The sequence below is a fragment of the Pleurodeles waltl genome, chromosome 7 (assembly GCF_031143425.1).
Source record: "Pleurodeles waltl isolate 20211129_DDA chromosome 7, aPleWal1.hap1.20221129, whole genome shotgun sequence".
Taxonomy (NCBI): domain Eukaryota; kingdom Metazoa; phylum Chordata; class Amphibia; order Caudata; family Salamandridae; genus Pleurodeles; species Pleurodeles waltl.
The window spans coordinates 194,078,903-194,101,815 of record NC_090446.1 but is presented as its reverse complement, the minus strand read 5'-3'; the positions used below and the strand labels follow the sequence as shown (position 1 = coordinate 194,101,815).

The window sequence follows — 22,913 nt, the reverse complement described above, 5'->3', positions numbered from 1 at the left end:
GGTTGCCATCAGTTTGGAATACAAAGATACATTTCAGTGGCTGCCATGAAAGTGGGTTGTTTAAAAATTCACCCAGTGAAGGTGCCCTTGGCAACTAAGGTAATTCATTTGAAACAGTATTGCATTCCTGGAGTGCATGATGAAATAAGTGAAACCATAAAAGACATGCTTGAGGCTGGTGTAAAAGCTCCAACTACTACTGAATGGAAAAATCCTCTATGGCCTGTGTGCAAATCTGACGGGCGTTACAGAATGACAATTGATTACCGTGAGCTGAATAAATATACACCTCCTTTGACAGCCGCGGTCCCAGACACCATCACTTTGATTGAACAGATACAGAAACATGCAGGGACATGGTACGCTACTATCGATATTGCCAATGCGTTCTCCTCTATACCATTGGTGCCAGAATGCCAAGAGTTATTTTCACTCTCCCATGGTGGCAAACAATTTAAGATGTTATCTTTACCCATGGGGTACCTACATAGTCCCACTATTTGTCACCAGCTGGTGGCAGAGCACCTGGATGAAGTGTCTGTCATTCCGGATGTGCAACTGACCCATTACATTGACAATGTGATGATTCAGGGAGAGACAGAAGCACAAGTGCAGATTCAGTTGGAGAGAGTAGTGGAACTCTTGCAGAGTAAGGGGTGGATGACTAACACAGATAAGACATAAGGACCATCTCAAAATGTGAAGATTCTAGGTATTCAGTGGAATCAGGGACACAGAGAGGTGTTACCACAAGCAAAGCAAAAGATTATTGAGTTTGCCACACGCCGCACTAAGTAGGAGACACAGAAATTAATAGGATTGTTTGGTTTTTGGAGACAGCACATTCCTCATTTGAGTCAGATTTTGGCCCCTCTGTACAAAGTGACAAGAAAGAAACATGAGTTTGAATGGGGTGAAGAGCAGCAGTGTGCTTTTGATTTAGCAAAGTAAGCAATTCAACTGGCCTTAGACTTTTGGCCAGTGCATGATAAAGACATTGAGTTACATGTAACTGTTCAGGGACAATATGCAAATCGGTGTATGTGGCAAAAACAGGGAAGGATGAGGATGCCCCCAGGGTTTTGGACCAGAAAACTACCTGACTCAAGGGGAACGCTATACTCCTTTTGAAAAACAGCTTTTGGCCCGTTACTGGGCTCTAGCGATACTGAGCAAATAACACTAGGTCATAATGTAATTCTGAGACCTGAAATACCAAGTATGCAGTAGGTGATGAGTTCACCTAAATCTCACCATATAGGACATGCACAAGAGGCTAGCATCATACGCTGGAAATGGTACATACAAGACTGGGCTCGAGTAGGACCGCCAGGAACTGCAGCCCTACATGAACAGGTTTCACAAGCCCTTTTACATAATGAGGAAAGGGTGCAGGAGGTACCTCAGGTAAAACAGTCACCAGTAAGAGGGGTGCGCCATTTGAATCCTTGTCCTCTGAGGATGAGAAATATGTATGGTTCACGGATGGTTCATCCAAATATGTGGGTACCAAAAGGCATTGGAAAACAGTATCATACAATCCGGTTACCAAAAAGTTGCTGATCACCACAGGAGAAGGAAAAAGTAACCAATATGCAGAACTGTATGCTGTGTATCAGGCTCTAAAGCACAAGCTGCCTGGAAATGGTCATATTTACACTGATTCTTGGTCCACTGCCAATGGGGTAGCCACCTGGCTTCCCACATGGCATGCACAGAACTGGTTTATCCACTCAAAGGAGGTGTGGGGAAAAGAGTTGTGGCAGGAAATTTGGAAAATGTTAGAACAAAGCAAAGTCATAGTTTATCATGTGGATATTCACTGTCCCATTGACTCATCAGAACGATTGTTCGATTCCCTTGTAGACGATAAAGCCAAAATTTCAGAGACAGAAGTGGCAATACTGGATTCTGACTTGGTGGGGATGGCTAAATGGGCGCACCAAAAATGTGGACACCTGGGAGAAAAAGCCACTTACATGCGGGCAGAAACTAGAGGGATGTCCATTCCCCTAGACTTAATAAAAACTGTAATTTTGCAATGTCCTATTTGTCAGCAAACACAACAGAGATCTGTCCCGCAAACAGTTAAAGGTCAGTTGGGAAGAGGAGATACCAGGACAGATATGGCAAATTGATTACATTGGCCCACTACCAATTAGTCGCGGGTGTCAATACGCCTGCACCGTAGTGGGCACTTATTTTGGATACCTGATTGCTGTCCCTTGCAAACGTGCTACACAGCACAATACTATCAGAATTCTGGACCACTATGGAGTACCACTCCAGATCCAGAGTGACAATGGGTCACACTTCAAAGGCAAACTGGTACAGGACTACGGTTCTCAGCACAAAATTGAGTGGATATCTCATATTCCTCACTATCCACAGGCCTCAGGACTGATTGAGGGAATAAATGGTTTACTGAAAGCTCAATTGCGAAAATGATCTAATGGAACTTTGAAAAACTGGAGAGAGCATTTAAATGAAGCCCTCCAGATTCTGAACAATAGACCATTAACAAATGCTAAAACACCTTTGATGCAAATGTTAAATCCAGCTTTGCAAATACAACCACATGTGGCCACCAATACCAACACATACTGGGAAATAAAATCTGGAGGCTTAGCTCCTTACAGAGCCACACCCGAATCTGCAGGTCTTGATTACATGCTTTACAAGCTTTAAGACTGAAACCTAGCGTTGTGCGAAACAGGTGTTGGAGTACAGATTGCCCCAGAGCATTTTGGATTGATTGCCCCCGGATCTGAGTTGGCCCTTAAAGGTATTCAGGTTTTTGGGGGGAGTGATTGATGCAGATTACCAAGGAGAAATCAAAGTTATTCTGGTAAATAGTGGAGAAGTTGACTTATTCATTCAAATTGGAGACAGAAGTGCCCAACTTGTCATAATTCCAATGAAGGGAGTATTGGTAAGGAGGGGGACTGCCTCAGCCCTTCTTACTGTACATGGGGAGGGAGGCTTCGGTTCCACTGATAAAAACCCTGGTGCTAAAGTGTGGGTTGAATTCCCTAATGGCCCTCCAGAACCAGCAAAGGGCCCCAATAATGTTCTGTTGATGACAAACCAGGAAAGGAAAAATGAGAACATATTCCAGCTGATAAATGTTATTTGCGAGAATGCTCATACTTGTTTTTGCTGCAAGTGTTCCATGTGGTCTCCTTTTGGGCATGTGCCTGTGGAGTCGGGAAGGACCCAACACCCTCAATCTGTATCTGAATGACAACATTTGGATTCATTTGGCACAAACCGTGCTCAACAGATCTGATTTCTGCATGGGTGTGATGCGAAGCACTGTGGATGTTTTGTCAACATGTTTGATCGCCACACCAACGCCAACAAGCATCTTGTTGGAAATTTTGAATGCTACTAACCGTGACAAAGACGTGCAAGAACATGATGTTGAAACCCACTTAAGTCCCTATGTGTATTGCAGGGTTCTGTCAGGAAACAACCAATGAAAAGTGGGGCAATCTCACTCATATAATCACCTACAAAATTACTAATGGTGACGTATGTTATTACGTGTCCTGTAATTCTCGTGACATTGGAAACTGCATTCAATTGCACTTAGAAAAGAAAACATCAACCTCTCAAAAGTTACCGTGGGAACACAGAGTTTTGTGCTTTTACCGAACGGACAGACATTGCAAAAATATGTTGAATCATATGGTTTGTCGTCATCTAGTGACTGCTGCTAGTCACAGTAAACATGTCAAGTTGCCAGTTGGCTGGCTGTTTTCGTGTAGAAACATGACTCACTTACATTCCAGCTAACATAACGGGCGGGCCGTGTACCTTTACACGCATGGGACTCATGATGTTTCCATCTAACTCAATACATACTCGCTATCCCAGAGATGCTATGCAACTAGTTGAAATTTGTGATTTAGATATTCAACTATTATCCCAATCAGAGTATTTAAACTTAAGTCTTTCCATTGTAGGTGTGCCTGGTTTAACTGTATGCAACACTAGGTTAATAAATAAGCTAGCGTGTCTAATAGTTATAAATATTAACCATACTTCTATTGCTTCATCTTTTTACTAGATGTGCGTGGTACCCGGAAAGCTGCATTACAAAACAGAGCTGCTATAGGCTATCTTTTGCTAAAACATAACCATGGTTGCAATTAACTTGAAGGCATGTGTTGTTTTAATCTTTCTGACCACTCAATCTATCCAGGCCCACATTGATACACATACATTAGTGAAAGGGGTAAAGCAGGATATAGATCAGGGATAGTGAGACTGGTTATTTCAATGGTTACCTGATTTTGGACAATTACACAATGTTTTTGGTGGAATTTTTGTAGCATTAGTTCTTATTATATCATTATGTTGCTGTGTAAAATGTATTCCTAATTTGCTTGCAATGTTTAGACCGAAACAAGTTGATTTTAAACCTATAGGCTACACAACTCACTGGTCAAAGGGTGGAATGTATTGTTATTTGTGTGTTGACCACTGATGTCTTGTCGCACCACTTTGAACCTGGCTTAGCTGCTTACTGTCACGTTAGTGGTCTCTGGTTATAGACCCCATTTTGTATTCAGCCTAGACTCCATTTTGTGTTCAGCTTAGCTTCACCTCCACGTTAAAGTCTTTTTCTGTACTAACATGCTATGCAACGTGTTTTCCATTTTTGAGTGTTTTCCCTTCTCACCGAAGTGCTAGGACATATTATCACCTAGGACTGGTACATAATATGTAGGAGGTAAGCAGTCAGTATGATAAGAATGTACCAGGCTATTGTTTATACAAGCAGGTAACGGTTTGACTTTGGGAGAAGTGCCTTGGGATGGTGGCCAACACCCAACGCATTCATTTCAAGGTTTACCTAAACTAGCCACCATTTTTTTTTTTTTTATATATTTTTCTTCTGAGAGGAGGGTTTTTTCTAAAAAGCCCTTTCCGTGGTTCTTTAAGATACAAAAAGATGGCCCTGCTCAGTAGCAATGAATTCCGAGACCTCGGTCAGGATTGGACATCAAAGGCTTGGCATTTGTCCCGTGAGGGTGAGGATCTCTTTCTCGCAGTTGAACGGGGTCATCTTCTTGCTGGCATGAGAAAGATGAAGCATCTGACAGGCCCTACGGTGATGAATTTTTATTAATTATTTGCTTTGTGTATGAATATATATCCATATATCAATATAAGTGTTTGTATCCTTGCATGTATATATTTGCTGTTTATAGATTGAAGATTCTTTATATATGGCCTCACGTTGCTGCACATTTTGAAAGTACACTTTTTACTATTCAAACCTTCCTTCACGAATCTTGCAAAAAGCTATAATAAATGTCTTCTTCAGATTAAGAAGTGAATTGCAGAGAATATTTTCGACTCCTTTCAGTGTGTATATCTTGGCTCAGTCAAAGGTAAAGCAAAACAAATGAGTGGCAGAGTATCACATTTTACAGGTGGGTCCTTCAAACTGTCCAGTGGGGATACACCCCGCCAATCCTTTTTGATATGCCATAACTGCTGCATACATCGCAGCTCTCAGAGGACCATTTGTCCAAGACTGTAGCAGGAGCTGCAGGGCCTTTTGCCCAAAGAAGCCAGAGAGGGAGCTGGCCCGTGAAGTGGGAACTGGATATTATTCTAGGTACTTCCTAGTGGTGTCACAGCACTTTCCTGCGAAAGGACGCATTGAAGTTGCTCACACATGCCTAGGTTCAATCTTTCCTGGATCCAGGAGACTGGATAGTGGCATTGGACTACCATAATGTCTAATTTAACATCACTTAACAATCACACAGGAGCAAACTGTGGTTAAAAATAGTAGGCCATGAGCACTTTTAGCAACACCAGTGCCCCTCAGGTGTTTTCACCGAGGTGATGGCGGTGGTGGTTGCCCATCTTCCAGGTACCAGCTGTCTACCTCTATGATTGGCTGTTGTAGGCATGCTCGCCAGTAAGTCAGGGATCACATCTAAATGACGGCAAACATCCTGGGGGGTTCTCAATCAAGCTGCCAACATTACCATCTGACTTTTCTGCAGCAGTGTCCCGTAGGTGCCTTGTCTCCAGACAAACAAGTCTAGGACATTTGTGTTATGATACAGATGTTCCAGTCTCTGCCCCTGGTCTCAGTGAGGATGGCTTTAAGGTTCTTGGTTTACTGCCCTCCTGCATCCTGATCACTGACCACACCAGGTGACACACACAAATTCTATAGTGGTATCTCAAGTCTCAGTAGGCCCAGCACCATTGTAAACCTCTTAGAGTCCATCCAGGTTTCAGATGTGACTGCAAAACATCGGCACTAGTGGCTGTTCAACTGCAATTGGACCAGGAGCTAACGTCTGTCCTTAGCCCACCCACGGTTGTCGGTGGTGATGGACACGTCAATGTATGATACAAATGTGGGGAGATGGGAAGGCCGACTGTGGGAGCTGCGGATCAGACAACTCTAGTCCCTGGTGGAGACTTGCCTCTACATCTACATTTGCTGGAGTTGCAGGCATTTTGCTTATCGTTGAGGGCCTTTCTGAAAACCATCAAAACGAGGCTGGTGAAAGTTCTCATGGGCAACACCACTGCTATGTGGTACTGCAACAAGCAAGGTGAGGTGGGGTCCTGTACTAGAAGGCTCGGCGTCTCTGGAGCTCACTGCGTTGTCACGGCATCTCTGAATCATCTGGCAGGATCTCTGATGCCACTTTGAACATACTTAGCCAGCAATGCCTAGAGAATAACAAATGGCAGCTACACCAGCAGGTGACACAGACCCTTCTAGCAGTACAGAGAAACCAGGCTCGCTCTTCACCACCACTGAAAATGCACAGTGTCAACACACATGTACTTTGGAGTTCCCAAGAAGGCTCGATCTCAGAGTACTGTTCACCTACCTGCTGCTACCTCCTGCAACAAGTTCTGAAGTGGATCAATACCAAGTAGGCCTAAGTGATCTTAGTGGCTTCGGACTGGGCCTGGAAAGTGTGTAAACCCAGAACTTATGGGTCTGAGCAGCTGTCCCTCGATCAGGCTGCTACTTTGGGTGCTACAGGCTGCTACTTCTGTCACAGCAGCAGGGCAAGATATTACACCCAGGCCTACACAACCAGCACCTGCATGTGTGGAGACTGAGCAGTGGGAGCTGGTCTCCTTGGATCCCCCTTCTGAAGCCGTTGATGTGATCTTGGCAGCCAAGCGCCCTTCCATGAAATTAGTGTATGTGGGATGCAGGGATAGGTTTGTGGCTTGGTTCAGCACCTGCCAGACAGACTTGTTCCAGGCCATATGGTCGGTTGTCTTGTTTTTCGTTTTATCTTTGGCCAGCGAGGACTTGCAATGGACACTGTCAAAGCTTACTTGTCGGCCCTCCCTGCCTTTTTACCTTTGCTAAATGAGCTGTCAAGCGTTTTCCTAAAGATTTTCAACATATGTTTGCACAAAAGCCCTTTGTGATTTCTCAGAGGAACTTACATTTGGTTTTCACTCTCCTAATGTGTATGCCTTCTGAGCTGATGCACAGTTGTCGATTATGCCTCCTAACCTTGAAAATGATCTTGCTGGTTTGGATAACATCAGCATATTATATGAGTGAGCTTCGGGCCCTCTTGGTACAGCCTCCTTACACTACCTTTTTTCCAAACTAGTGTTTAGAACTTGTGCTGCATTCCTGCCAAAGGTAGTAATGCTTTTTCAAGTCGGACAAGCTAGCACTCGTCCGACCTTCAGTGCCCGCCTCATCCCTCAAAAGAGGAAAGACTCCAACAGTTGGACTCCAGGAGAATATTGAGTTTTTTCATCAATCATACCAAGAAACATTGAATGGACGATCAGCTCTTTCTGGGATTCTTTGAAGCAAAAAATAGCAAAGCTGTGCAGAAGCAGATCATCTCACAATGGATAGTTCTTTGTTAAGATCTGCTACGCATTGGCTAAGAAGCAGCAGCTATAAAGTCTGAGCACTCATTCCACCAAAACTAAGACTGCTACTAGTGCCTTTCCACACAGAGTGCCTGTCAGGCTGCTACATGGGCATCAGTGCACATGTTTATGAAGTACTTGTCTCAAAAATCAAGTCTGTCTGGATGGGCATTTTTCCCATTCAGTCCTGGAGGTTTCAATCTGCAACATATTTTAATTAACTGAAGTCAATACCTAATATTTGCACGACTTGTACATGTGTGCACAGACCAGTTAACCCGTACAGTCCAAAAGGATGCTGCAGCCAAGGGTCACGCACTTACTCTCAGCCCATCTCAGTGTCTTACTGAGAAGTACAACTGATCAACAAGGGATGGCACAGCTTGAAGTGTGACTTGTGTCTGCTCTCTTCTAAGGCAACTCTGAGCAGTGGCATCTCCACAGAGGAGTATAGTACAAGTTTATGTGGGGGACAGGAGGCCAACTGGCAGCAAGAGCTTTTCTCTTCTTATGTCTCTTCAGACATGTTAATTTGCTAGCGCAAAAGACAAATGTTCACCACTTTGTTGGGTGCCCTTGCCTATTTTAGGTTCCAATCCCAGACAGTTTTAACCCATCAGTTAATGCTGATATTTGGTGAAACAAATCGGTGTACTTCTGCCTCCTTGGATATCTCATTGTTAGATGTAGAATTCCCAGCTTGTCGAAATTTCTACATTTGCAAATTAGGGACGCATGTGCACATTTTACTTTTCTTTCTCCAAGCAAAATATACCTTTTGCTGTACTCCTGCCATATACGAGAGTTGTTCTTCCCCAATTTCACCTGTAAAAGTGCTTACTCCTGCCTGTGACAGGAGAGATTCAGCATGCATTTCTAGAGTGTCAGACCAACTTTAAGAGTTATGTGAATACCCGCAAACGTGAGAGTTAAAAGGGGTTCACTATTTTTGCAGATAGGGCGACCCAGTAATGCTGTCAAACCTGTCCATGGCAGAATTTCCACATTTGCAAGTGCCATTAGTGAGGGTAAAATTAGGCCAGTCTTGAATCCTGGCAATGCCTTCTCCTGTTTTTTTGGCACATAAATTGAGATGGTGTGCGTGCAAGGTTAGCAACCGAAGTGTGTGGAATATATGACAGGACAGAAGCAGCACCAGAGGAACAAATACATACCACATATCCATGTGTGGCTGCACTTTGCGTTTAAAATACATTTTAGTCAGTGCCTGTAGTCTCTTCCTGTAAACGTCTTTTAAACTTTCCATGATGAAGAGAAACTCGGAGAAGTCTAAAATGTTTTTTGACAAGATTAGATTCAGATTCACTTTTGTATTTTGGGATTTCCTGCAGACCTCATCAATGATTAAAAACCTACCCCTATTGTGCATCCTACTTTTAACCAGTGCTTAATTTGTAAATAAAGAAGTGCCGGTACCCAAAGTCCTCCTCTAAAACATGCGGTTGCTGCAATTAAATGTGCAAACACGGAATACCGAGGTAGCGTAATCCCAAAGCCATCTCGGAGCTCTTCAATCCATATAAAGCCACTCACTGCCCCTTCAGCTCACTATTGCAGCTTTCTGCTTTCTTCCTTTGTGACGCTTTTTCGTTTTTCCCTTCCTCTGTCTTTCCCATATGTGTCTATTGCTCGCAGCAAATGCTTGAGGCAGAAGAGCAAGCCCCGGCCCTCAAAAATAAGTGGCGGTGCTCAGCACCGGAAACAACAAGCACAAATTAAGCATTGCTTTTAACACGGTTGTATGACCATTGAAACTAGTTCCAAATAAGCCACTATTTTATGAAAAATAAAAGAAATGGACAAATTTACGTTTCCCCCTTCATACAAGCATTAAGCGATGTACTCTTGATAAACATGGTAACTATCACTCTTTTCAAAAACAATAATTGAGCTGTTCTGGACTCACCTGTACCAATTGGTAAGGGTCATCATAATATACAGTGATGCAAGAAACAGCATAAAGTGGAAGAAAGAATAACTGTACTGGACAGCATCTTTTTCATTATCCACTGCACGGCGCACACCTCCATCTTCCCCATCTCCACTGGCGCCAGCTCCAACACCATCATCCAGTATGACAGAGTCACTGGCAGATAAAGTTAACTTATTCACCTGACTGTTATTTGAAGAGCGGATACTGCATTGGGAAAATAACAAAAATAGTAACATTTGATGGTGCTACATGTACTTCACGTATTCTACAAAGTCAGATTCGGCCTTATTGAATTAAATATGATAATTCCAACATATCCACTGGACACCTCCTCTAAATCCACTGCTCTATTACTGCTCCCTTCAAAGGACACTTTAAGACATTCTGTCGCAAACAGGCAACATTAGTGCATTCTTTGATAATCTAGAATCCACCCTGAATCCTCTTACACTCATTGCTTTACTCATAATACTAGTGGAGCTAAATCTCAACCTAAAACACAACCATCAATATGCACGCTTTGCCACACTTTTCTACCCTCACTCACTTACCAAAACTCCTTTGACTTACTGTGGATCTTTAATATGATATTCATGCTCCCCTCCATCCTCTGAACAGGCTCCGAAACAAGTTGGCCAATGTTGCCAAAAATCTAGACCTGAAACAAAGATGCCTACCACCAAGCATACGATGAACCACATTTCAGAATACCTTAACCAGGTACATCACAAACTAGTGTCACACTTCAATTTTACTTCCTAACCTAGTCTCACACCTCGATTTTACTTCCTATGAATTTTCCAACAATACGTCATAAAGTATTAGACTACACTTCCACTCACATTGATGCCAAGAGACATTTTTCACATTTGTAACCTTAAGGCAAAACTTTACGTTCACCTCTACAACTGAAGGACTATCCATGTCCCAGAACACTTACATACCAAGCTGGCTGTCTCCAAATTCACAATGGCTCTTGTTTACACTAAACCAACTTGCCATTACTCTCATCAGGTTATAATAATTTAAATGCTTGCCACACCACGCTCTCACACTCTATCCAGTGCTCCTATTACATCCATCATTCAGTCTCTCATGGCTATTAATATTGTCTACTTTATCTTGAAAATCACGATCATGAGTCACCCTCTCCACACTGCTAGCTACCTCCCTCTAACACACGCCTCTTACAATTCCCAGTCATTCTGTGCATCTCTCTGTTTTTTTAACTACTGTAGAATTGCTCCCTATAGTCACTGGCTACCATTCCATTTTGTGCAATAACAGACCCTGTTAACCCAAAATAATTAAACTGCCTCTCGCCTCCAGAGCTCTAGTTTGCCTGGCCTCTCTATTTAATTAGTCCATTCCCCTTAGCCTTTATCCACAATACTTCCAATCCACTGTAGCTTCTAATAAAGGAACCCTTTACCGAACCCCTCTAACCTCTTATTACTGCCAATATCTAAATTACTTTTATTCTTTAAAATTGTTGAACTACCCAACCCTTTTACATTCCTCCTTCTGGGCACTTTACAGTATTCTATTGAGACCGCCCTTTGCCATTTAAGCAACATTATTACATGGGTCTATCATTTAATTTTATATTACCAGACCTCTTAGCAGCATCTGCAGCTGCTGACCACCCAAATGCACTGCCAATATGGCACTTAAAATAGTTTTCCTCCTACCAATCATTTCTTTTCAACGTCCTAGTTCTTTTCTAATTTTTCTTAAACTCCCAATCCTGTCAATATCTCCTAATGCTCAGTTCTGGTGATCACTTACTCGCTCCCCGTCTTATTCTAATCTATCCTTATCTTATCCTATCACCTCTATGCCGACGTAATCCAGATATTCTTACTAGACTCAGTCACCATTCATACACTATACTCTGTGCTAGAAAATGGGGTGCTTTTCACAATCAGCATGAATCGGAGAAAAGTAATTTCTACCACACCTGCCATATAAGAGTGGATAAATATCTGCAAAACCAAACCCCTCTCTCAACATTCTTTCAGGTAAGGTCCTATGTGTGTTTTTAGTAGTTAGCAAATCCATTATTGTAATAGTCTCCTAGCTGGCCTCCCCTGATATGCACTTGCACTTAGAGACAAGGTTATCTACTTTATCTTGGACACTTTTGTCAATCCAGTCGGCACAAAACCAACATCCATATTTCAACACCAGCATGCGAGCACTACATTAACTGTTAGCTTGCGTAAGTCTTTTATTTCCATGTAAGGAATAGGTCCTCCATACCTCACCCACATGATCTCTTGGTACAGACCAACTTGCAATCTGCAGAGCAAAACGTTTAGGCTTCCCCCCATAACCACTCTAACCCCTACTCAGTTCCCAATCTCTCATCTCATCCACAATGAAATTTGCTTCTTGATGAATGCTGAAGAATTACGCGCCCCCTCCCTCCACCCCCATCCCCAGTGAAAACCTTCCAATGGGAACACAGTCTTCTGAGGACAAACTACAAGGGCGAACAGCCATCTTCTGGTCCTGGACCTTTACAAATTACACACCAGTGGTCATAACATGTACCGTCAATCAAAATATGTTAAATTTCACACTTTTGTAAATAACATTTTAGGTTGGTATTTCAACCATACATTTCCTCGCACAAAGTTTGCATAACCCACACACAAATTCCTCCCCTATTTTTTCCTCAGCCTTCCTAACGTCAATGGTCCCCAAAAACCTCCTTTATCACTTTGTACAGCAGCTCCAAGAGATATGCTTTAATATTGTCAGTATAAACAATAAGGCAAAAATACAAAGTTAGGGAAAGTTCAAAACAAGGTGCAGAAAAATGAAAATGACGGGTTCACAAGAAACAGCTGAGATCCTTGGAACAAGCAGCCCACTATTCCATGTCAGGACCGGAGGCTCAGATTATGCTTCTCTTTCTATGCTTTATTTTTCTCAAAAGCCAATAAAGAGAGATTTTATCAAAAGGAATGGTTTCTTACCTGTAACTCCAGTTCTCTCGTAGGGGTATTTCCATGATAGTCATAAGCACTGAATAGTTTCGCGCGCCTGCAGGGACCCCGGAGCACTGATATGAAGTATATTCTTAAGTGCAAATACCAGCCCTTTAAAAAAAAGGTCTGTCAAAAAACACTTAAGAATAACAATGTGCAGCCTATGTGAACAGCTACACAGGCCAAATTGTTAAAAAGAAAAACAGTTGTAGTGTAAATTCACGTTTAAACATCTATTTATTCTAGAAATGTAATAACAAATACATTCTCATATTCTATTTACACCTCTCATGAGAATAAAACAATGCAGGGCAGTGTAGCCCATAGGCTGCCATTATACAGAATGTAAATAGAGCTGTGCCTTTAAGAAAGTAAAGTCTTCCTGTTTCCCATCATGCACAGCAAAAGGCAGTTGCCTCAGTTCTTTTTGAAGGCTTGTAACCTGACATGAAGGAACAAAACATTTGTTGGAGTACCAACATCGATAATATTTATGGCAACCTGTTCTATGTCAACTCCACCGGGGAGGAGGGAGGGTTGCTTATGACTATCATGGAAATACCCCTACAAGAGAACTGGAGTTACAGGTAAGAAACCATTCTTTCTCTCGTAGGGGATTTCCATGTATAGTCATAAGCACTGAATAGAGTAGCAAGCCCATCCCCATAACCGCGGTGGAGTAGACAGAAGAATACTGACAAAAAACAGGAGTCATGCAAATAAATTCTTAAGCAAGGCCTGTCCAAGCTGCGCATCTGCCCTAGCGTCTGTATCAAGGCAGTAATGCTGAGTAAAGGTATGGACCGACTTCCAAGTGGCAGCCTTGCATATTTCTGCCAAAGGGACATTTCTCATCAAGGCTGCAATAGCTGCCTTCCCTCTAGTAGAGTGGGCTTTTGGCCTACCACCAAGGGATTTGTTCGCTAACTGATAACATAACATTATACATGAAACAATCCACCTGGATAAAGATTGCTTAGACGTGCCCAACCCTGTTCTAACTGGGCCATAGTTAACAAAGAGCTGTTGTGATTTACGTAAGCATTTTGTCCTGTCCAAGTAAAATTTCAAAACCCTCTTTACATCCAGAGAGTGCAGAGTTCTCTCAGCAGGAGCAGTTGGATTTTGAAAGAAAGTTGGTAATGAAATGGTTTGGTTCACATGAAAGTCAGAGACGACTTTTGGTAAAAATTTTGGATGAGTCCTCATTACCACTTTCGCAGAATGAAAAACCGTGTAGGGCTCTTGAGCGCAAAGGGCCTGGATTTCGCTAACCCTACGCGCTGAAGTGATTGCCACCAGAAAAGCAGTTTTCCATGTGAGATGTTGAAGTGATGCCTTATGTATTGGCTCGAATGGAGGTAGCATCAGACGCGATAGGACAACATTCAGTTCCCATGGAGGAGATGGCTTTCTAATGGGGGGAAAGACCTTTTTTAAACCTTCCAGGAAGTCCTTAATAATTGGAATCCGAAAAAAGGAAGTTTGTGAAGGGCTCTTTCTGTATGCTGTTACAGCCGCCAAGTGTACCTTTATTGATGACAGTTGTAAGCCCGATTTTGCCAAACTTAGCAAGTATGGCAGGATAGATTCCTCTCCACAGGATACCGGGTCAATGTTGTTGTCTAAACACCACACACAGAATCTCTTCCACTTGCTTGCATAAGCCGATCGTGTGGAAGGGCGCTTTGCTTCTTTCAGGATTTCCATACAGTCTTGAGGTATGTTCAAGTGTCCATATTGCACTAGCTCAGGAGCCATGCTGCCAAACTCAACGATGAGAGGTTGGGATGAGATATCTGCCCTCTGAACTTCGTGAGCAGGTCCGGACGATAAGGCAGTCTGATGTGTGGTTTGAGTGACCGGTGAAGAAGGTCTGGGAACCACCATTGGCGTGGCCATTCCGGAGCAATTAGGATCATTTTGGACTGAGCATTGGATAACTTCTGGAGGACCGCCGGAATCAGGAGAAGCGGTGGAAAGGCGTAAAGAAATGCTCCTGACCAGCTTATCCACAGGGCATTCCCCAGTGTCCCTGGATGGTAATATCTGGAGGCGAAGTTTTGGAATTTTTTGTTTTCTGGGGTTGTGAATAGGTCTATAGGGGGGTACCCCATAGTGCGAAAATGGAACGAACGACGTCGTCGTGTAGCACCCATTCGTGTTTCTCGTCCATTACGCGACTGAGGGCATCCGCTTGAACATTCTGGATGCCAGGCAGGTGAGTTGCCACTAGCGACAGGTTCCTGGCTAGAAGCCAATGCCAGATTGTCTGAGCCTCTCTGGATAAAATCCTGGACCTGGTGCCTCCTTGTTTGTTTACGTAGTACATAGTGGCCACGTTGTCCGTCTGGAGAAGGAGAGTTTCCGCTCTCAGAGAGGGAAGGAAGGCTTTGAGCGCAAGGTGGACTGCGCGAAGCTCCAGCAGGTTGATATGATAGAGACTCTCTCTCCGGGACCACTTGCCTTGGACTCGAAGATGTTCCATGTGCGCTCCCCATCCGAGCAGTGACGCATCTGTTACGATGGTTTGAGCTGGAGGCTGTTGTTGGAACGGAATCCCCACCAAGAGATTGTTTGGTAAACACCACCACTTGAGGGAGTGTAGGGCGTGGGGAGAAAGGAGGACTTTGCTCTCCCAATCGTCCATCAGTTGACACCATTGATCCTCCAGGTTTTCCTATAATGGTCTCATATGGAGGCGAGCATTGGGAACGAGATGGATACAAGACGCCATTGAGCCCAGTAGAGAAGCTATTACTCTTGCAGTGGTCTGTGGAGTTTCCTGTAGTTGTTTGCACTTTTGGAGAATCGATAATCGTCGTTCCTCCAAAGGAAACACCTTTCCTAGATTGGTATCTATAATGGCCCCTAAATAATGCAACCTCTGAATAGGCGTTGCTGTGGACTTTAGGAGATTGACTTGAAGACCGAGATTCTGTAACAGCTGTAGAGCCCATTTGAAATGTTGTTGCGCCTCTAGATAACTGGAGGCCTTTATGAGCCAATCGTCTAGATAGGGGTAGACAAATATTCGATGTTTCCTCAAGTGGGCGGCTACCACCGCCATGCATTTGGAAAAAGTTCTCGGCGCTGATTTGAGGCCGAAGGGTAGAACCGCAAATTGGTAATGACGTTTTCCGACGGTGAACCTTAGGAATTTTCGATGTTTCTTGGTCACCGGAATATGAAAGTAAGCGTCGCAAAGGTCTATCGCACAGAGCCAGTCGCCCTGACGAAGATGTGGGTAAATTTGGTGCAAGGATAGCATCCTGAATTTCTCTTTGCGTATCCACTTGTTTGCTGTCCTTAGATCTAAAATGGGACGAAACTCTTGCTTGTCTTTTTTCGGCTCAAGGAAATACCTCGAATAAATCCCTTTCCCTTGCTGGCTGATCGGGACGGGTTCTATGGCTCTTTTTTGTAATAGAATAGTGACTTCTAACTGAAGAGCTTCGAGGTGGTGGCTGGCTGGTTTGGGTGGAACAAATGGTGGAGGACTGGTGAATCTGAGAGCGTAACCATGTCTCACAATATTCAATACCCAGGCGTCTGATGTGATGTGTAGCCACTCGTCCAGATGATTTGAGATACTTCCCCCTACCAGAGTGGATAACGGAGGAGGGGGAAGCGAAGATTCAGGGCTTAGACGCGGGAGCCTGTCGAGTTGTCTGAGTTTGAGGTGTTGAACGACCCCTTGTCGACCTTCGTTGTGTGGAGAAGCCCCTTTGATGCTGCTACTGCTGGGAGCGTGAAGACATCCAGTGTGGTGCCTGATACCTGTGGGTGAAAAGTCTTCGCTGATATGGACGGAATACCTTTCGTTGTTCTTTCGGGCGTTCCATGCCTAACGCTTTTAGGGTATCTAGCTCAGACTTCATCCTGGCCATCTCGTCATCGGCATGAGAGCCGAACAAAGTGGAGCCTGAGAAAGGTAAATTTTGTATTCTCTGCTGTGCTTCTGGTTTGAGAGATGTTAGTCGCAACCATGCATGTCTTCTTAGCGCTATTCCGTGAGCATAGTTATGTGCGGATAGTACCGAAGAATCAGCCGCAGCACTTATTACCTGGTTAGAAACCATGGCTCCCTCACCCACGACCTCCAGGAAATCTTCCCTTTTGTCCTTAGGAAGATGCTCTGCAAACTGCAGTATAGAGTCCCAGAGGGCCCGATCGTATCTCCCTAATAAAGCAGTGGCGCTGGCTGCTTTCATTGTGATGGCTGCAGTAGAGCATACTTTTCGGCCTGCAGCATCGATCTTTCTGCTCTCTTTATCTGGAGGTGAGGAGGAAGACGGTGATGTAGAGTGCAATTTCTTTGCCGCTACTATAACCACCGAGTCCGGTACTGGGTCCGACCTCAAGAATAGAGGATCTTGTTCTGGTGGACGATACTTCTTAATAAGTCTGGATGGAGCAGACTTCGTTGCGGCCGGTGTAAGAAAAATATCCATTGCCGGTTCAATAAGACCCGGAACCAGTGGAAGCAAAGGTCTCGAAGATGTCCTCTGATGCAAGGTCTCAAAGATTACTGATGTCGATGGGGCAGGTACCGCCAACGGGATATTCAGTTTGGTCGCCCCACGCACTAAGACCTCCTGGAATGTATTCACATCATCTATGGGGGACACTCTCGGGGACGGTGAGTCCGATAGGGTTGGAGTGGTCCTGTGTAGACGAAGAAGAATGTCTATGATGTGAATGCTGAGATCTCTGCCGTGACTCATGACGATGGTGCCGAGAGGAAGATGAAGGTCTAGAGGAATGTCCAGAATGCCTTTCGGATCGCGTTGGAGTCCTCAGAACAGACTCTGAAGGAGGAGTCGGAAGAGGAGCCGTAGGTGTTACTGGTGTCTGCGGCAACGGCGACTGTTGAGGAGAGAGCTGTGGAGACGCTGGAAGCAGGATGAGTGAGGCCGAGGATTCTGACGTGGTATAAACCCTTCTAGGTCTCTTTGATTGTCGCCTTGACGTCGACACACTCCTCGACGTCGAAGTGCGGTGACGGCGAGTGCCTCTTGACGTCGATTCCTCTCGCCATTGAGAACCTCTCGACGACGACACTCGACGTCGCTGTGGTGACGGCGAACGTCTCCGACGGCGAGCACTCTCCCTCGACGTCGATCGCCCTCGCCGTGTCGACGGCGAGCCGGACTCAGATCTCCTCGACGTGGATCGTCCTCGCCGTGTCGACGGCGACCCAGATCCTCTCGACGGCGAGCGTCCACGCCGTCTCTACGGCAAAATGGCTGTCGATGGCGAACGATGCTTCTTCCTCGCCGGTGAACCACTCCTCGACGGCGAGCATGTTGGCGCCGTTCCCTGTCTCGACGTCGACGCCCTCGACGTCGTCGGAGACCTGTGCCATTTTTGAGCAGGTCTGGTAGGAGTTATAGAGGAAACAGGGTGAGCCCTGGTAGAAGACTGACCTTCTCCTCGCTCTGTGGTAGAATTACCACTTTTTCTCCTGTCCTCTCTCGCCTGAAGTCGGATTTTCTCCCTATCACAAAGAGTTCTTCTGGAGAAAGTTTTACAGATGTCACACGACTCCGGTTTGTGGCTGGATGGAAGGCAAATTATACAGACCCGATGTGGATCTGTTTTAGCCTTTTTTCTGCCACAAGAAGGGCATTTATCAAAAAGTGAAGGCATTTCTAAACTAGAAAAACCTCAAAATTCTGTCAGAATTTAACAGAAAAGAGTAGGAAATGATCACTCAATATTAAAAACGTCGAGTGAAATTGAAATTCAAAAGATTTTGAATGAATTTCTGTCACAAAAAGGCTTTGTGAGGTAGAGCTCAATGCTTCAGGGTCCTGTCAGAAAGGAGCCGGAAAAAAGAACTGAGGCAACTGCCTTTTGCTGTGCATGATGGGAAACAGGAAGACTTTACTTTCTAGAATAAATAGATGTTTAAACGTGAATTTACACTACAACTGTTTTTCTTTTTAACAATTTGGCCTGTGTAGCTGTTCACATAGGCTGCATATTGTTATACTTAAGTGTTTTTTGACAGACCTTTTTTTCAAAGGGCTGGTATTTGCACTTAAGAATATACTTCACATCAGTGCTCCGGGGTCCCCGCATGCGCGCGGAACTATTCAGTGCTTATGACTATACATGGAAATCCCCTACGAGAGAACTACATTTCCTAGTAAAACATACTGATCACATTACTAACCATAGAGGTTCCCTCCTATAAAACCTGGTGATCTTAAAACTATTCCTCTTTCTTTGCTGCTCCGCAGCCAGTTAAGTTCACCACTTTCATTACTTATATACATTGATATTTGCACGGATGTATTTACCTTAAAAAGAGACCCTAGGGGTTGCGTGCAGCGTCGCGCAGTGCATACTTTCGTTGTGTTTTTTCTATGACAGAGCACTACGGTCCCAGTTGTTGCGAGGCCTCTCACGTACCTGGATAATTGTGGAGCGGGAGAAGGAGTCGATCGCGGCCACCATATTGGTCAACGATCCAGTGTTCTAGTCCTTCGAGGCCTCGAAAACATGCACGTGCGCGCTAATGATGCTTGAGGACAACCTTGTGGAAGCCCTAGATAACAATGTGCAGCTATCAGTCAACAAGATCTTGGATAACGCCTTAGGACCCTGACCTCCCATCTTAAAGGTTTCGAATGCCAGCAGGGCTGGCTCCCACATCTTCCTGCCTCAACTGAGACCATGTCTCAATCTACCAACCCATCTGGGGGCAAGGCAAAAGGGAAGTCCAAGGGGTTGGCATTCCGATGCCTTCAAACAGTTTTCAGCTTCTATCATGGCGGGACATGGTATAGTCACGCCCAGCCCCAAGCTTCAGCTTCTGATGAGTCTTTCAAACTACCCGACCCCATAGGTTCTGACTCTTCCAATGACTCTATGGACATCGATCAGGATGACGGTCCGGGACCCAGCAAGAAAAAGCATCCTGAGCATGCACCAGATCACAGTCCTTGCCCTCCTAGGGTTCTCACCTTCAACCCAACAGAGATTGTGCATCTCTGATCCACGAATTGGACTCCCCTTCCAGGGGTTGCTAACTACGTTCAATTCTATCCACGGCAAGGGTTCGAAAAGGAGGTCAGGGCGAGGCTTCGCTCTGCATGTCCCAGACCAGATCTAGTTGGCAAGGCTTCTGATACTCCCAAGGTTGATCCTACAATGGTAAACTTCATGAAGATGTGGACCAGAGACCCCCAAGAAGGGTCTGGATAGAGCCTGACAGTCCTGTCAGGACAAGTTATTGGACATATCAGGACCTCTTACACAGATTTTAGAACTTGGGTTTCAGTCCAAAGAGTCCGGTGTAGCAGTTGACCCTGACATCCTGATTGGTTGGGTGCAGCGTGCCATCTGCAAGTTGGGTAACGTCAATGTGGCAATGTCAAAAGAGAGACGGAGGTCAATCTTGATGTGCATTGACCCAAAATTGAATGACTTGGCGTCCTCTGAGGCTGGTCCGGTGGCACAGGGTCTGTCCCTTTGTCCAGGACTTAGCGAAATTTGCAGCAACTTATAACACGCTGGACAAGGCACATCTGTCCTTGAAAAAGGTTTTTTGCAACTCCCTTTTTGGGAGGGCTGGACGATTTAGGGCCCGTTTGTATAGTCGAGGACTCTATCAGGGCTCCCCTCGTGAGACCTTCAACCGCACTCGTGGTAACTGGCAAGATCAATCCTCTGACCACACCTTCTTCCCTACCCGTTCTCGTGGAGGCCGTCATTGATTCCGCAGGGGCCAACAAAGAGGCTCCCAAGATTCAGGATATACATGTGAGCATTTTACCTTATTCGGAGGTAATACTGGGGGGAAGGATTCAGTATTTTGTACACATTTGGGCACTTCTGACTCAGGATCCCTGGGTTCTGAAAATGGTTCGGGGGTACAAGCTGGAGTTCTACAGTTCCCCTGTCCAGACTTCCGCCACCCCCCCCAGAGCTGTAGTTTTCCCTTCACGATCAAAAGCGCATAACAGAGGAAATTCGTGATTTGCTCCAGAAAGATGCAATCTCTCTGTCAAATCCTCATCCAAAGGGTTTCGTCAGACCAATTTTCTTGGTCAGCAAAAGAGGCGGAGGATCTGGTTTGGTGCTCGATCTCAGGAGTTTCAACTCTTGGATAATTGACAGGCACTTCAAGATGGAGGGTATCCCTCTTCTGATAGATCTGCTTCAGCAGGGTGACAGGATGGTCTGGATGGATCTCAAGGACGTGTACCTGTCAGTAACTATCCTCGCCCCACCCCCGGCGCTTTCTGCAATTCTTCTGGCAGGGTCAATGTTACGAGTACAAAGTCTTTCCCTTCTGACTCTCGCCATCCCCAAGGTGCTTCACCAAGCTGATGAGTCTGGTGGTGGATGCTCTTCGTGCCAGAGGCATTAGGTTGATCATCTTTCTTGATGACTTAATTCTGATGGCTCAGGACTCTGACTGTTACTCGTTACCTATCATGGACAATCCACCTTATACAGGAATTGGGGGTGTCATCAATCAACTGAAGTCCTGTCTGTTTCCATCCCAACGAATAGAATTCTTGGGATTCCAGATAGATTTGGTATTGTCCCAAATGATCCTCCCTCATCAAAAGATTCAGAATCAAGAGGGAGCTGAGGTCTGCCTTGCAAGACCAGACAATACTGTTGAGATCAGTTGCTCGGATTGTAGGCCTTTTGGCTTCGTCCATTCAAGCAATATTCCCAGGTCCCCTCCATTACAGGGCTCTTGAACGTCTCAAGATTCAACATCTGCAAAAGGGGTTAGTGTATGCAGACCAGATTTAGCTCTCACAGGAGGCCAAGGTGGAGTTGAATTAGTGGTTGAACCACATGGAAGCCTGGAGTGGCAGGGCGATATTTGGCAGTGCCTCGTTGGAGATTACACCGAGGGGCTTTGCTCTCCTCAATCGCACCTGGGGCCCATGTTCAGTAGACCCTTTTGCCTCCTGGCTCAATCGGAAAATTCCTGCCTTTTTCAGTTGGCGTCTGGATCCGGAGGCCTTGGCGACGGATGCGTTCTTGCAGGATTGGTCGTCTCACAAAGGGTATGCCTTTCTGCCGTTCAGTATGATTCCTAGAGCTCTTGCCCAGGTACATCGTCAGAAAGCCGACCTTGTGCTGGTAACGCCTCCGTGGAGGGCTCAGCCTTGGTTCCCGTTGGTCCTGGAGATGTCATTTGAGACTCCTCTTATCATTCAGAATCTCTTGTCAAAAGCTGTTTCTGGACACAGTACGCATTCCACATCCTCCAATTCTCTCTGAGCAATTGCGGTTAGGGGCCTGGAGCGTTTCAGAGGTAGATGGAAGTTGTCAGGCATTTTGCCACAGGCTTCTGCTTACATAGAGCAATCTTGCTCCAGTAGTACCCACAAACGATATGCTTCAGCATGGCGGAGATGGGCTAATTGGTGTAGCAAAAGGGGTTTGGCTCACTCTCAGGCAGATGTACGTTTCATGATCAATTTCTTAACCTCTTTAGCTGAGGCGGGTTGGCCTCAACAGATCAGTGAATAATTACAGATCAACTACATCTGCATATCATACTCCAGTTAATGGTAAACAGGTCAGAGAGGATCCTTTGGTGTGTAAATTATTGAGGGGAATTCGCTTTTCAAAGCTCCCCCCAACCTAAATATACTTCCTTATGTGAATATAGTACTCAGGTTTTTCAAGATATGGCTTGATAATCCGTATTTCTCATGTAAGCAATTATCAGCCAAATTAACTATGTTGCTGTGTCTGATTTCTTGTAAAAGGGTTTCAGATGTTAGGGCCTTGGACCTCAATGGCAGGCAATTTACTCCAGGAGTATGTTTTTCTATTTCTAGGAGAACCAAGTCTAATACCAGGATGATTTCCTATCCGTCTTTTCCCCAAGAGTATAAACTCTGTGTGGTGTAGTGTCTTAAGGTGAGTTCCGTTTGGATCCTAATCGACAGTTGCTCATTGCCTTGCAGAAGCCATGCAAGCCAGTTTCTTCTGCCATTCTGGCAAGATGGATGCGTAGGCTATTTTCGGAGGCTGCATTGATTTTTCTGTGTTCAGGGCTCATTCTGGTAGCAGTG

At 44.9% G+C, this 22,913-nt stretch overlaps 1 protein-coding gene across 1 annotated transcript in view; it reads right to left on the bottom strand.

Annotated features, from left to right (window-relative positions):
• Positions 1-22,913, bottom strand: part of SERINC3 (serine incorporator 3) — a 121,351-nt gene that overhangs the window by 4,480 nt on the left and 93,958 nt on the right. Inside the window, exon 9 of the mRNA XM_069243559.1 lies at positions 9,830-10,060. Coding sequence (XP_069099660.1) covers positions 9,830-10,060 — 231 coding nt within the window. The remainder of the gene's footprint in view (positions 1-9,829; positions 10,061-22,913) is intronic.